General features: G+C 45.1%; 1 protein-coding gene across 3 annotated transcripts; it reads left to right on the forward strand.

Moving 5' to 3' along the window:
- Window positions 1–774: 774 nt before the first annotated feature.
- On the forward strand, window positions 775–14,908 carry stai (stathmin). Of its 3 annotated transcripts, none has more exons than XM_076366561.1 (7): window positions 775–1,023; window positions 1,896–1,942; window positions 11,850–12,205; window positions 12,296–12,436; window positions 12,651–12,791; window positions 13,070–13,213; window positions 14,003–14,908. In XM_076366561.1, the coding sequence occupies exons 2-7, from the start codon at window positions 1,906–1,908 to the stop codon at window positions 14,093–14,095; spliced, it is 912 nt and encodes a 303-aa protein (XP_076222676.1). In that variant the 5' UTR covers window positions 775–1,023; window positions 1,896–1,905; the 3' UTR covers window positions 14,096–14,908. The 3 variants fall into 3 exon arrangements, with proteins under 3 accessions (XP_076222676.1, XP_031850107.1, XP_031850105.1); XM_031994247.2 differs by lacking the exons at window positions 775–1,023; window positions 1,896–1,942 and adding exons at window positions 9,197–9,556; window positions 10,514–10,603; XM_031994245.2 differs by lacking the exons at window positions 775–1,023; window positions 1,896–1,942; window positions 13,070–13,213 and adding exons at window positions 9,206–9,556; window positions 10,514–10,603.
- Window positions 14,909–16,906: the final 1,998 nt, after the last annotated feature.

Genomic DNA, 16,906 nt, shown 5'->3' on the forward strand with positions numbered 1-16,906 from the left:
GTGAAAGTGAAACTCCTAACATTTAGCTAAAATCTTAACGAATATATCGCGTCTTCTCGTAAAATCATCGGAACCAGTTATAACGACTCGACCATATTTGGAACGGATTTTTATGTTCGTATGGTCGCACAACGGTCGCAGAACTTCCCACACATATTGGTCGCACGTTGCTGGAGATGTAGAGACATATGATTCATCCGGAATGAATCTTTTTTAAACGGCTTGACGGTCTGCCGCTCGAATATGTAGACGCGCATAATCCTACAAAGCTAACTCTCTCCAAAAAAAAGAAACAAAAACAAAAAAACTAAACAAATAATTTATCGTACTGAAATCGTAAAAATTACAGTACGCCAATCATATTTATCGTTACTCCTCCCGATGAATCTCATAAATAATAATACCTACCCGAACATTGTATTTTGATTTCACAATTAACAGATATGGTACTTTTATTGCGTTGTCTTTAAGTTATTCATCGAACGGTACAAACGTCTTTGTACCAATCGGTCTGCGTCTCGGTATTGCTGTCCGACGCAGATAGTACAGATATCCGCGCGGTAAACAAAGCAAATACGAAAAGAAACAAAACTACGGTTACCTTCTCGAAACCCGTCCTATTTACAATCACCATACTTTTAAACAATGAAACGGTACTGCGAGTGCGTGGTGGCCGATCCGCGTGACATGCCTGTTACGGCTTAACACAACGTTCCGGATTCAAACGGGCGAATCGCGGCGCGCCGATTCGTCGGAGCGGCCAATGGGGGCGCGCGGACGTTCCAGACGTTTCGATGTGTTCGCGCGTGTTATGCGTGTAGCCAAACGGTAACTGGTGTGAATCGCTGGAATACACAGGGATACTTGCATGTCGCAATAAAAGCAGCTAGCGAGTCCAGCGACCGTTCAGATCTGCTTGCATTATTGTCGAGTGTGATACGTGATTCCATCCTGTCGCGTTATTTCCATACACACAGTGCAATACCCGACGCTACGTTTCTTTGTTAATCCAAGGTGCAAAAGGTAAGTCGAAAGCATTTACAAGAAAATCGGTGCGACATGTTCCGCGTGCAGGGATACACAGGGACGCTACCGATTCGAACAAAGAGACGCCGTGCCGGTCGTTCAGCGTACATGTGCCACCAGCAAAACTTGATCTCCTGCTTGACATGGGAAACAAAGAGCGCGTCCTGTTCATTTACCTTTTTTCCGGCAGCAACGCGATCGACGTTTTCCGCGATTCGATTTGCAGCGTGACTGCGGTATGTTTTCTTGAACGGTGATCATGCGTAGAAGTAAATCGCACCCATTGGCTTTCCACGGACACGTTCAAACGGGTCTGTTGAACGCTTGTTTTGTTAAACTACGTGAAAAACTATCCAAGATTCCTTTCTCTGCCGGGTAAACGACCGCTGCGACAAACTACACGGACATTTCTGACATTGTGTCACCGAATTATCGGGGGGAAGGATTTCTACCGAGCCCGAATCCCTTTGCCTTTTTCGCAGCTGCCCTCCTTACGTAAGAACAACAAACCCGCAGTAAATGATAAGTTTTGTTTGCTGAAAATCTTACCTGTCTACTTCTGGATAAGATAAAATAAACAAAGGAGGCAAACTTTGAAAACGTTCACACGATTAACGAGGCGTTTTATCAACGATCGGATTAGCTTCTAGGGAAATGAAAACAATAAATAAATGGGTACGTTGCTCCTTTGTGCAGTTTCTTTGTTCGAAGAGCGTGACTCGAGCGGACGACGCTTGTCAAAATAAAGCATTGTAGAGCTGTGTGGGACAGATGAAAAGATGATAATAAATATAATCAGAATCTGAAATAATATTCTGATTCGCACGATACGCGTATTAGTTTCATGAGATCGAGGTGTTTTCTTCTAGTGATCCTGCAATGGCTACTGCAACGGAATCGCCTGTCAACAATGAATGTAAGTGATGACATTTATGTACATGGGCAAAATAGCCTATATCCGTTTCGCGTATACGCTATACCGAATAAAAAGTATCGACATTGACCGACGCGAATAATGCTGTTATCAATCTTAAATAATATCTGAAAGTGTGTTAAATAAATCGATTAATAAAGATTCCATGTAGACGGGACTTTCTAATCCGATACGCAGCAGAGCTAAGGAACATTACGAATAAAAATATTTCAAATACCATTTAAAATATGAAACCCCGTTCGGTACAATTAAAATAGTATTTTGCATAGTAAACGAACTTTCGCCAAATAGCTTTCATTCAATCATACGAAGAGAAATATTTTAAAAGAAATTCCCATTGTACTCTCTGTCTTTGGAATAAACTGATATTTATAAATATTATTTTAAAACTCTATTGCAGTGAATACGTTATTTTATTTTTACAATCGCGTGTACTATTTTAATTTGAATGGAGCGTTTACTATCTGAAATACTCTGAACCGACACGCAAATACAGATCGATTTATTTGTGGACGATAAAATTTACAACGTCTCTGCCGCATTTGTAGCTTCCTTGAAGGACTGATCCGACGTTTGCGACAAGATTAACCAACTCGTCGCCAGTAATGTACCGAAATCGCGTCGAACAAAGAAAAAGCGAGCAGGATAGTGCGTAACATGATTTTTGGGCAATCCCAATGCGAAGTCAGCGCGACAAAGGATCCTTAATTAGTAAGGCAATTTAGGTGGCAGTAGGAACACACCCTAAGGCAGCAGAAAGTAGATAGTTGCTGAGAAGAGGTCAGAGCCCTCCATTGGCGTCCTCGGAGAAGTGCATGCTGCACTTCTCCGTGGCAACTGCAGCCTGACTTGACTGCAGTGCTTGAACGCCTTTCAGTGGTTCTCAACCCCCGGAAATAAATTGCATTTCCAATGAAATGCCGGCGAAACGAAAATCGTTGAACATTGTACAAATACTGTGATTTCTGAGATCAATTATCGCTTTCAATCGGATCACTCGTGGATTATGTTCCTTAAAATGTAATTGCTTCATTTATAAATTAACATTGAAGGGAAAACGACGTTGTTTACCGGACGTTATTTCAGTTTCATTCTCGAAATAAGTTAATTCCCTTTCTCCTGGAAATGTAATTCTAAAATTATTATCGAACAGACAGTTCGTATCCTTTGTTATTCAATTCAGATTTAATTTAGCCGATGTACCTCACAGAAACTAATATTTGCAATACTCGTCAGCACGTGCACGTTCTGCTCAATGTTACCACCGATGTACAACGAACCAATGAAACCGTTCTCCAAAAGGTGTCAGTGCCCAAGTGACTAGAGTCCGTTTCCCCGGCTCTTAAAGCTAATTCGCCTTTCACCGTGAATATCGATTCAACTGCATACATAAAAAAGAAACCAACGAGTAATTTAACGCCATTTCATAAAATCAAAATCAACCGTGCGAACTCCATTGCAAAACGGTAATTGACTCGCGAGTGAAATCGAATTTACAAAGTACACACCGTTTGCCGATGTTATCAACCCGTGGACCGCGGTAAATACAAACAAACAGTATTGTTTCGATCCTCCGCGATTCAAGACATTGAATTCCCCGATATCGTTATCGGGGTGTCGACATGAATCGGAGCGCTAACGAATAATCCGTTAATAAAGGAACGCGAACGATAAAGCCCTACCGTGGGAGATCGTTGAAATTTGTTTCCGTAGCGCGCAATTTCGCGGCGCGATCGCCAATTTCGCAATGCGAAACAATTGTATCGATCTCCCATTACCGGCGGCCGCCGGCGGAGAGGACGGTGTGCGACGGGACACCCGCGCGAGTGTCGGGTATCGATAAATAATGCCATTTCACAATTCAACGCGGCGTCGACCGGCAAAGCAGCACGCGACCAGAACCTAGTCGCGACCAGAATCGTTTCAGCTTAACGCCGATCGGCCGGGAAACGGGATCGAATCGCGCGTACCTCGCTTGAAAAACCGCTCCCTCGAGTACGCACGTTTCTTTTTCAACTGTTTATTGACAATATCCTGATTCACATGGGTCAACAGTATTTCCGATAAATTTGGAACTGTAGATCCGTTTGTTTCGCTGCTTACTGGCCTATTGGCTAGACAATTCTAGAGCGTTATTTCGCGATAAAAGAGAAACTTGTTTACGTTTATACTCTATTATTTGTGCAACATTGAGATGATTCATCTTAACTTAATATTACCGATACATTGCACTATTAATGCCAGTCTACTTGGAGAAAGAATCGCGAAGGAATAGTTTTTGTATCTAGTTACAACGGGAGATCAAAAAACTGGATCAAGTACGCGCGTATGTACGTTCGCCGCAAAGAGCACCGCGGCACACGTTGACATTGAAGTGCGTAGGTTAATCCGATTGTCCGGCGACGCGCATGATATATCGAGCCGAACAGTCCGCAACCGCGTTTTCTTCTTTTTTATCTTTTCCTCCCGCGGAGAGAAACTCTCTCCTCCTGGTCTCGAACCTCTTCCTCCCGCCTTAAAGGGCATGCAACGTCGATAAAGCACGTTTTAAAACGATGCATTTTTACACGGTCGAACGGGAACACCTCTCACCACCTCCTCCGCCTCTCTTTACCTTTTACATCTCTCTTTTCCTTTTTTCTCGATTTGTTAACGCTTCTTTAGATCCAATTAAATCTAACGAGCCGGCGAAACTCATTAAACGTCTTGCGGGATCAAGTTCCGCGAATTTTTTTCTTTCTTCGACTGGGTAGACTTCTTTAACCCGCGGTGCGCCGCCCGCGGTAAACGATGAATTTTAACTCGAGAGGTTTTTGTTCCCCGCGGCATACACGTGTATATATATATATATATACCTATACATTATTTTTCTAGCGCGAGTCCCGCGGAGTTGTTCCGTAATTGAACGTGTTTCCCCTCCCGATTTTAAGCCGATCGACTTCAAACCAACTCCCGCGTCCCGTTACCCACGCTCCATTTGATTTTGCGGGCGGCGCCAATTATTTTTTAATACCTCTTAAATAATTCATTACGTAACGTTCGCCTATCGCGTGCGCCTAAGGCTGAGCACGGGATGGCATCGTTCTGTAATATCCATCGATCCTCCCTCCGGTTTTTCTTTCGGCGAGAGTCAGTCGATCTGGTGTGCCTGCTTGGCTGTCGGGGACTCCCGGCTCGGCTCTCCTTGGTCTCCGCTCCAGTCGTTTCACCCATAAGTCTGGTGGATGATCCCTTGGTTCGGGGAATTGCCTTTATACGGGGGATGGCGTGGCGTATCGAAAAGTTATCCGGAACCTTTGCCAAACAATGCGGTCGGGTTTCGAGACACTTCCATAACGGGTGCCGTGCTTCCGATTTCTGCGCAATTTACCAGCGGTTCGTGACCACTGGAAAAAGAGGGCGAATGCATTATTAACGTCGCCTCCTGTTTCCACCCAACCCGCCGTGGGTCGGTGTGTGCCTGCTTCTGAAAATATTCCACGATATCGATCCGCCGTTGGAAGATTCATTCACTTTGCGGACGTATCCTTCGGCCGTAATGCGTCACGTCGGGTACCGGCACTGCGATTCTTCGATCCGCCGGAACGGAAAACTGTACGGCGCGCGAATTCTAGCCCACCCCGCATGTACCCGGCAACCGCTTCCACGGACTTGTCGCGTCTATTGCTGAAATTTCACTGAATGTAGCTTTCTTTGGGATCGTCGTGTTTATGTACACATGATTTCTCTGGAGAGCAGTTAGCACTGACGGTATTATGAGATATCTTAATTTTAGCAGGACTGTCATGATATTTGAGCGATCATTGATGTGTCATCGTCTTGACATTGTTGGTACGATGATGTATATAACACTTTTCATGATTACTAACATTGAAATTATATTGTAATATTTTTATGATTGAACGACGAACGCTTGGTCCAAGATGTTCCTGCTGTCTCGGTGTTGGAGGAGAGAAGCTTGAAACAAGGAGATCGAATTACGGATACACGAATTGAGGGGCACCCGATGTAACAGGATATTCTTGCTGAAGTATGCGCGGAATTCAAGAGTGAAGCTCCGCTCCGCATCGAGGAATTTTTAAAGACCTCTTCAGAAAACGTCAACAACCAGACGGTCAGGTCTGTTTGAGAATATTACTGTACGGAAATGGAAATGATGTGAAAAAAAGTGAGAGCATTCTTTTAGAATCAGCGTGGTAAACATTATTTCCAGCTAATCCCGTTGTTATTTAATTTTTGATAAATCGAATATCGGTCGGCAATGTGTCGCTAAGCGAAAACCTGAGTGAGGATCGATCCGATTGGCCGGCAATGTGTTAAGACCGCGGCGGTTATGATATGCCATACCAGGACGAAGAAAAGGAATGGATCCGGTGATGAGGGACGAGTCGCGCGGCAGAGGATGGGAGAGTTTCCGGACGGAGAGCAATCTAGAGCAAATATAGACGTGGGGCAGCGAGAAAAAATATTGATGAACCATTTGGAGGAAAATCGGGGAGGAACACAATGGCTGAATTGTGCCGGCTCCCCAGCCTCCGGGAGGGTGGCTCGGGCTGCGAAACAATTAGAGGACACGTCCGTGAACAATGCAGGATGATTCCGGTGTCCGGAAATTTGTTGGTGATCAGCTCGTCTGCATTTTCGGTAACCCAGTCTTTATGACAGTTTTCCTATCATTTCTCAGTAATAAAAAAAGGAACATGCATAATGTTTAGATGTTCTATAGACGCAAGACTGCACGTTTCAGCTTCGAGATGTTTGAATGATTAGAGGACTAACGAGTAATGAAGGTAATAACAGTGATAAAGTAAAAACGTAATAAAATAAAAAGAATCACGCTTTAGAAATGATTACGAAGATTATTGCCCGAGAGAACTCAAGTGGAAGATCGAAGGGTAAAAAGGGAAATCTCAATGGATACCGCAGAAGATGAAACCTGAGCGATCCCCGGAAATTCGAGTTGCACGCGTTTAACACGGATACTGGCGGTGTTGATGCAAGATTTTCGTGGATTCCGGCTGGCCTCCGGCATGTCAACTGCGAAGTTGACATTTCCCACATTGCGGCCCAGCCGGTGCAACCAACCGGACGGAATCGAAGATTTGCCGGGGAAGCTAGATCCGCAGCCGGCTTGGTGGCGAAATGGGGCACGGTTACGTAAAATCTTCGCAAACTCGAAAATCAATGAAGTGAGCAACAATCACCGGCCGTTGTGCAGCAGTTGGCTTACGGAGCGTGGTATTAGGCTCGGACTGGTCTACACGCGATACTATAATCTTCTATTACACTCCTATTGCTAGCGACGTGGAGTCTAGGAACGGTTGAACGATACTAGCCAATGTAGCTAGACCACGGAGTTCCGCAGAGGTGTCCATTGATCAGAAAGTTGGCTGCGAGCCGGAGACAGCGTGGAAGAAATTGGCCGACGGTTTTAGTAAACAGCTTAGCCCAGGAAGATCTATTTCGGAAATAGTTGAGAACGTCGTCGAAACGCTGGATACGATTTCAATTCGCGTAGAACGCCGATCGATCGAGGGATTCCGCTTCCATTCTTTGGCGTGACTCAGCGGTCGCCGGATATCTACGGATGAACTGCGGAATTTCACGAAAATCGCTGTAAGAAGATATCGTCCATTGATCTGTGTTCTGGCTAGGGGCCGAGCCAAAAGTATAAGTGGTTCCATAGTGGACGGGGCAGGACAGATGGCCTTCGTACTTCGGGAACTGCCAACACGTAATTAAGACCCGATTGCTCTGCATGAAATATGGGAATGTCTTCTCGAGGACGTCGAGTTGTTAACGTCCCTTTTTGAGAAGTTTTTTAATTAAGTCCACTGGCATAAATCAACCTGGAAAACCGTTAAAACTAATTGGGGTTGGAAAGATATTTTGCATCCCTATTCAAGAGAACAAAAGTAGGAAGACTTGGGTTCATTAATAGTCTAATATTGAAAGAACAATAGAATAGGCTCGCAGCCAAATCAATAGATCAAGTATAAGTAAAAGCACACGGAACGACGTGGAACGTTTTTCGAAGAAATACAGAAATCTACTCTCTGATAATTTTTTATGTCTTCATTTGCTCCGATGACTTAACACCTGCAAACATCGTTGTTAAATCGTGCAATTTCGTTTCATTCATCAACTAGTTCGCTACGAACCTGAGATGAAATTCGAGCAACACGACGGTAAATTTACTTTCAGATGTTGGTTCAACGTGAAATTAGAGCGTAATACGGATCTTGAAAAGAAAGTCTAAAAAGAAACGAAAAAGTTTCACAAAGATCTTGGAACGAAGATATCGTCTATTATTCAGTAGGAACGCTGCAGCCTCAAGGGTAGCTCTGATCGGGCAGATACGTCACCCCTCTGACGCAGAATATCTTAACATTACATTGCTCCCTTTCTAAAGAATATCGACACAAAGTACACAATTTCTCAAGACGATTGCTACTCAATAATCCCGACGCAAAGTAAAATCCAAAAATAATAAGCCTAAGGGTGGCTAAAATTAACCGGATACTTCAGCTCTGCTAGAACAATCCGCAAGCATCTCAACGCTCCAATGAATTATCCGTTTTAACGAGGTTACCTCTGCGCAACAAGCTTACAAATATTTCTAAAATCATCGTCTATCATGCTTCACCCCTTCGCGTGCCGTTAAATACTCGAACAAACAATTGTCCTCGAGGAGCCATTCTCCCAACGAAACGCCTCTTTCGCGGAATAGAGCCGGACGAACAAAAGTCCGGAATTGTACCGGCGTCGCGGTAGCTGTTTCCCTCCCCCGTGCAACGAGGAAAAAAAGAAGGAAAATTCGAAAGCCTCCGACGTCGAGGTCAGACGTAATTTCAATTCGAACTTCAACTTTTTGTCGCTTTTCTCGGCCCGGCTAAATATTTCCGCAAAACCTCGCGAAGACGTTCCCGAAGAGGGCATACACCGTCCATTGATCAAGGGTAGGAGCCGAAAGTGTAAGAGGGCTCGGAGGGGTGGTCGGGGTTGGACAGATGGTATTTTACGCCTCCGCGTAGGTTTCCACACGTGCCTAGCGACCGGCGCGGCAGCCGGGTCCACGATATAGGCATAGTTAAAGCCTGCCCGAGGTGGAGGTTGGAGGTTGGAGGTTAGCGTGGTAGAGGTGGAAGGGTGGCTTGTCGTCGGGTAGGCTAGCTCGAAGCGGCGGGGGGACGGTCCGCCGCGGCTAGGGGCGCAAGAGGCACCCGGTGGGTGGATATTGAGCGACGCCGGGTTGTCGTGGCGCACTCTGCGGATCAGTCGCCCTCCAGCCACCGCCCCAGATACGAGTTTAGCCACTTCCGGCCCTCCTCTTCGCTAGTCGGACGTGTGTCTCCTCTTTCGCCGCCCGACGTCCACCGGTGCTTCGCCTTTTTTTCCGTTCCCTTCTCACGGTAGCCGCCCGGCTCGTTCACGCGGAACCTTCCCTCTTCGGTTTCCGTTACGGCTTCAACCGTTAACTTCGTTCGTTCGCGGATAGCAAGAGCACACGGCTAGGAAACATGCTGATCGGTCTCGTGCGCGACTCAGTGCTGCAGTGCTTCTGTCACAGCTGCAAGGCACCCCTGGGCATCGTAGGTGAGTCCCACGCTAGTTCACGGTGTGTACACGATCCGCCGGAAACCGGCACCCAAGATGCAACCGTTCTCCGCTTCGAGGCTGCTGTGTCCGAGCGCATCGAGGCTTCGAAAGGGAGGAGCCGACGTACACGGTGAACGATTCTCACCGATTTCCAGGTGATCGGCTGAACTAGCTCGCTTAATTTTTCATTTTAATACGAGAATGGAGTACTTTAACCCTTCTCTTCTTTTTTTCTATGTTCTTTGCTCGATTTCGACTACGATCATCGGTTTCGATTTTTCCAAATTACACAATTGTTCGTTGTTCTCGATTTATTTCGTTAAGTACTGTAGACATTTTTTTACGAAGGAAGAAATCATTCCGATCATTCCTGATGGAAATATAAGAGATTCGCTCTTTTATCCTCCCTTAAAAAGCCTGCGTTACACGCGATACAGTTTCCGAACTTGAAGGCAGCCGTATTTTCGCCGCAGTCGACGGTGGTCGATACACCGCTGGTATCTTATTATCCTAGACACCTGCAGTTCGATCAATTTCTCCACCGTCCACCAATCGGTACTCATGGTGCACTTGTGCCACCGCGGTTCCACCACCATGTGTACCGAGCATTTAACACGCCGGTAATCTCGAACGAATCAAAATTTGTATTCCCGCTGAAATAGAATAGATCAACGAGGCATCGAAATTTCTCCTCGATTCTTCGGAATTCTCTGCTCCGATCGTTGAAAAATCTGGCCAAGTACGCGCAAAGGTCGCAAGGGCGGTCGGGTACGCACGTGATCCACGGAATACCTCCGCAAAACGATCGGGGTGCGGCCCAAGATGGCCACCGTTTGCTGTCGGCCGATAGTGGGTAGACGGTTGCATCGATTTCCCGATAATTAAAGCATGATCCCTGTTTCCCTGGTCCCTCGCGGTAATACGGCACCTCTCATCGATTCTCAATTTTCGAAGCGGGCGATAGGAGGGGCAACGCGCCCTTCAAGAAGCCGAGCGGCAAAGGAAAGCCGCGGACCAAGCAGCCGAAGAAAGTGAAGTTCATCAGTGAGTACCCACTGGAGAATCGCTCGTTTTCTTTTCACTTATACGTACACTCGCACAAACCTTCTTCTATATGTATTGTATAATTTTAATTAACAAGCCCCGTCGCCGCGCTCACCTTCTCATTACGCGTCCGTGATCGAGCCCCGGCGTTAATCGCCCCCGAGTTACACACGCCTCGTCACGGCAAGCGCTACCCTCCCCGTCAATGATTTTAAAGTTGATGATCCGCGACCGCTGCCGGGGATCGGGAATTCCAAAGTCAAGGTGAACGCGCGTGCCGAGGGCTCAGCGCCCCGAGAAGAACCGTAAAGTGTTTTCGGGCGAGAACACCTTACCCTCCCGCGGAGCGCGAACACGGTTCCCCGGAAAATCGATCGACGGGGGCCGCGCATCGGCCGCACACTCGATTTTCCGAGAAACCGAGGTGGTTGCGAAGGTGCAACGAACCCGGCACGGTCGCCAATATGTCGCCGGGTGAATTATAAATCGACACCGGGCGAACGTTGGAGCTGTCGCTCCAGCGGCGGCGGTGCGAGGCCGTGTACGTGTTGGGGTGGCGATTGAGCGAGCTGAAAGGTGCGTGTGCCGACGCTAGACGTCGTGGCGCCTAGAGACAATCGTCCCGTAGGCTGATCGATCCTTCTCCGCGTCTCTGAGTCATACTTCCGTAAACGACTCCCGTACCTCCTCGCGGCTGAACCGAGATGGACGAGACTCTTCGGTGTCTTCTCGGACTGGGCGTTTTTTTTAATCGTGACTTTTTCAATCACGCCGGTATCGGGGCTGCGGGTTTCCGTGTTTCGGTACATTACGAATGGCGACGACCGATTAACCCTGCAATTGGATGAAATTAATTGTCTCTGTCTGTTAATGTTTTATATTTATTATTTATTCGAATGGAACGTAAGAGTACCTTGCGCAAATGAGATTGGGGTTTAAATGGTAAACGAGTATATCTTTTGTTGGTATTTTTTGGAAAGACTGCTACGGGATCGTGCAGTTGCTAATTCTCTATTAGAGATTGTAGAATATTGAAAATACCACTTTGGTATGATATTCTCGCAGTTATACTTCGAAAGTAGAACAGGGTTGAATAAATCGATCCCTGCAACCCTTACAATAAATTGAATTAGCAGCAAGTGGTAGAAGGATCAGCACGATACTTAGGCTTGATTTAATTATAACGAACGAGGGGGGAGTGTAATTTCGATCCGATCGATTTCACATCCACGATACCACCCCGCAGCGACTGAGATTCGATGCCAGGAGAAATCCAAGGGTGGACTCTGCTACGAGGTGATCTTAGCGGAGCCGACAGTGCCGAAGAGAGCACCGTCGCCGCCGCAGACGAGCCCGACTCAACAAGTCGCTATCGAGGACAAGCTCAGAGCGGCGGAGGAGAGAAGACTTTCGCTGGAGGCTCATAAGCTCGCCGCTCTCGCCGCTAAGCTTAGCAAAATCGAGGAAGCGGCTCGCAAGAAGGATGAGCTTAGCGCCGCTTTCATCGCTGCGACCCGCGAGTCGTTGCATGCCAAGATGAACAACACTGAGGAGAAGCGAGAGGCACACATCGCGGAGCTGAAGAACAAGCTGAAGGAACATGTCAGTTAAACATGAACTTGCAATCAGACTAAACTCTCTCGTTAAATCCTCTTTTCGTGTCTAGCCCGTTCATTTCTGTATCGTTTACAGTTCGAAAGTATCGAGAAGAGTCGTTTGAGTCTTGAACAGCAGACCAAGGAGGTTCGTTGCGCCATCGAGGAGAAGCTGCAGACCGCTGCTGCTCAACGCGATGACAACATCAAGAGGATGCTGGTTCGCCTTAAGGAACATGTTAGTGCAATCGTTAATCAGATAATCCTTTAGTAAACTTGATTGATTGTTCAAGGTGGTTTCTCGACAGAGCTGTCCATTGGATAAGACACTGATTGCTACAGCGCCGTTTGAAGTCGTTTCTTTGAATCATGATCGTCTCCCTTGATCAATCGACAAGTTCACTGGAAATTTATATCATTGTTCAACTGAATGCTTGTTTTTAAATGTCCAGGAAGAACAAGCGGCTCGCGTACGTCAGGCAATATCCGAACGCGTTCAACAGCTGGAGACCCAAATTCAAGACAAGCTGGACCAGGCCCGTGAACGTCGCGAGGACATCGAGCGCGATCAGAAGGAAAAGCTACGTAAACATGTAAGTCGCATGGGCCCGTCCAGAATCGCCCAGACCCGTTACAATTAGATTTATGGTTTGGTTCCATTGGTTTGGTTTCGTTGGGGCAGTACGCAGGAAGGATTTCTCGCTTCTTGTAGCTCTCTGTTTTGGTCACACTTGGTTCCTTTTTCGTTCCTTCTTCTCGGTCATGTTCGATCAGTTTCTCGGTCAGTTGACGTTTCCAGTGGAAATCCTTTCTCTCTCGCACTCAGTATGAACAGACTTACCCAACAAGGGAATTTGAAATGGTCGTTTAGAACACTGAGAAGGTAGCAAAAATGCGCAAGGCGGCGGAAGACAGCACTCCGAAGATAAGGTGCATTTGTACGCATAGGATTGATACTGCGGAGAAGAACCGATGGCGAGAAATTCAACGTCGTGTGGAGGCTATTCGCCAGCATGTAATTTCGCTCTCTTTCTGTTGACTTCGATACTCTTGATTGTCTTACTGCCATGCCCTCGTCTACCCCCGTAGACGCTTGCTTCTTACGTTATCTGTTCCGCTCACTGGTTTCAGTAGGTGTCTCGTGATTTCCGTAGGTCACGACCCAAGGAATTTTCGTTTCGAGATTGTTACCATTCTTCCCCGCCATACATTTCCAGCGAACCTTCCAGGGAAATTCAGTTGTTCGTTATATCTGTACAGGACGTAAATTTTACCCGGGACTCGAATGTTAAAATTAAATTCTGTTGCCGTTCATCTGTTCCGCTCGACTTGTCGAGGAAAATGCAAAAAAGAGCCGTGTGCCCCGAGGAAACCGTTTCCTGGTAAAACTTTATTGAAATTCGACCAATCGCGTGGCGCATTGCTTCCCCCACTCGTCCTTATACGCAGTATGACGACGGCGATGGGAGGGGCGTCGCGTGACACGATTGGTCCAACTTCAATTACCTTTTGCGGGGAAACGACTCGTTCGTGACGTACCGTTCTTTTTGATTCTTTCGCCGTTTCGGGACGTTGAGACTTGTAACACGGGAGGATCAATATTTGATTTACACCCTGTATACCTTTTACATTCTTTTCAGCATGACCCCCTGCATTTATTAGCTACGGTACATTCCTTAAATATATGTTAGCTTAATATTAGTTAGCATGGTGCCCTTTTATGATACCCCGTTTATAGAATTAGTGTTAAGCTGGATGAATGTTCGGCGGTTTAAAGTACCTGTTTGTTTCTATTGTCCCAAAGGAGATGCACGCCGAGATGGTGAGACAGAACAAAGCGGCTCTGTCCGAGCTGTCGGCCATGTACTCCGAGAACGAGACCGCCAGCTCTGGGTAAACGGAATGGGATCGTTCACGACCGCGATCCTCGTTAAAAATACCTTCTCATCGTTGCAATAAATCGAGGAAAGAGGAGAGCCCGGATTCGACTAACGGAGGCGCTTGCAGTGTCACTCGCTGAATAGGTCAACGGAGTTCACGTGTTTCAATTTCGGAATAAAACCAGGAGGGTCGCGCCCGTCGTCCTCGACGAGGCTCCGCTTACGCTTTGTGCCATTTTCGTTCGCTGGATGAAACAAACAAACAAACTAAAGAACAAAAACACGAGATAAATTTTCAAGGAAACTTGCAAGCGATCGTAGCTGCCGGAGAGATTTGCAATTTTAACGATCATTATTTAATCACAGCGATTAAATTAGGGAGACACGACGTTTGATTAGATAAGAGAGAAAAAGTAACACGGTGGCCGTGTGCCTCACCGTCCTCCTTTCTCTTCTTCTTCTTCTTCATCTTTTTTTAATAACCGTCTCCCAGTTTGTACTCGTGCAAGAAAATTACTGCCTTCGTCTAACTGAAAACTCGTTTGTTTTTTATGGGGAAAAGGAGGGGTTGCACAGACATATTATACACGTACTAATCTAAGATTTTGGATACGACGTGTAAAATATTCATTTTTCAGTTCTAACGTGCCTACCACTTACACGACTGTAGATCTTCTACGAGATGGCATTATAATGATTAACTTCTCTGTGTTTGTGATTGATTGTGTATGTTGGCGTCACTGATATTTTAAGATCTCTTTTTTTTTATACATTCTTTTTAAATAACTCGCTTGTTTTCAATATATACTTATATATTATTTCATTTTGTACGACGGCTATGGTGTTGTTATTGATTCTCATTACCCGATCGATGGATCGTTCACTTGAACCCCGAGAGAAAAAAAGAATCGCGACAACGATCACATTAGAATCGGGTAACGTTATGCTTTTTATAAACGTTTTGTACCATTGTTTTTTTCTTTTTTTTCTTTTTTTTTTTTTTTAATTCACTACATCGCATTTTCACTTCAAGTTTCGACTATCAGTTTTTGCTGAGCTTGTCGATGTTCTGTTTCGTTAGAATGGTTTTCGCTTTCATTCATAGAATTAATAAAATAGAATACTTACCGCTACAATTAGATCTTAAGTGGTAATCGCGACCATATGTGTGTACACATACCATGCGTAAATAAAAGGAAAAAAAAAACAAGTAAACCGTACGTGTGTGTGGTATGTGCCCGACATGTAAGCACACTTATAATATTATATGATAGTGCTTTATACTAGGCTTGAAAACTTTAAAAATCATTTTGTACTCGATCATTGTAATATTACTGCGCTAAACTGAAAACAAGAACATTCACAAGATATGTAGTCTAATTGAATATGATAATATGATGCTTCTGTGATGACTTAATTATTTGTCAAAATGTGTAGTGTTTAAGTGAGAGTGTGAGAGAGAGATTGAGGGGAGAGAGAGAGAGAGACATATTTGATTCCTCTATGCACGTATGGATACCGTGGCTAGGGGCCTTAATTACATTCGTACTATACATCATCGCTGGAAGTACATATTTATAGAAAAAGAGAGAGAAAGAAAGGGAGAGAGAGAAAGAGAGAAAGCGAAAGGGACGAAGGAATAATCGAACGACCGTACTGGAGCAAAGTTTTCGTCGGGTGTTCCCCCTTTTCTTGCAACACGACACACGCAGCTGACGATTCCTCGGCCTTCATAGATATTTCGTACATATGTATACATGTGCATCGTATGTAATGCAATATGTATATTAATAAAGGGGGTAACGGCATAACCGAGAGGAAAATTTTAGCTCTGGTCATGGTATCGTTGCGAAAAGGAAAACGAGAAAAACAGTGGCGCATAGGGAGAGCAACTTGCCGCAGTGATATTGCAACCGATACCCTACGATCTAGATATCGAATAACTATACAGAAAATTTTTACAAAAGGGGCTATTTGCAGAAGTGCTAACGCGAGATGGAAAAGAACGAAACAAGAGGGAAAAAGAAATGTAACAAATTAATTGATCGAAAAGGAGATCGAAAAACGAAAAAATATGGAGAAACATTAGAACTCTTACGTCGACGAATATGCAAACTGTAACCTATATTGCCGAGTGTTGCGGTTAATTCGTCGCCTGTCGAAATGTCGAGGACAGAAAGGAAAAAAAGAGGGGAAGAGAAAAAAGAGACGAGTGACCCTCGTTTTTGTCTCGCGGTTACGACGGGCGACGAATAACGTCTATTTTTGCATAATTGTTGTGATCTTTTTGCAAAATGTAACTCGCACCGATTATTATATAGATGCCCGACGTATGTATGTTGAATACGATTGTCCTTTTCGACTTACGTTATAATATATATATATATAAATATATATATAGATTTATACACGATGGTATATATATATACATATATATATAGATATGATATGGTTATTAAAAATGTACGTATGGTTTCTTGTGAGCTTTGGTATTGTCTTATCGTGAAGCGACGGAAGCAAAATCGACACGCAAACGGGAACTTATCGCAAAATGTATTCGTACTGACAAGAGAATCGCGAGAAACCAATTCCTCAACGATACATTGGCTGCCTTCGATATTCTTTTGTTTAACCTTCGGTTGGGGATATTATTGTGTGTTCGAAAGAGAACATGATTGTGTGAAGTAAAAGGCCGTACCTACACGCATTTATAATAGTCTTTTTTTTCTCTCACCCCCTCAAGTCGTAGAAAGATTTTAGATCATAATCCGCCACGGAACTGTACGTTTTTCCATTCTGAATTTTACAGTCACGAATTTTGGCGCTAT

This window comes from Nomia melanderi, chromosome 4 (assembly GCF_051020985.1).
Source record: "Nomia melanderi isolate GNS246 chromosome 4, iyNomMela1, whole genome shotgun sequence".
NCBI lineage: Eukaryota > Metazoa > Arthropoda > Insecta > Hymenoptera > Halictidae > Nomia > Nomia melanderi.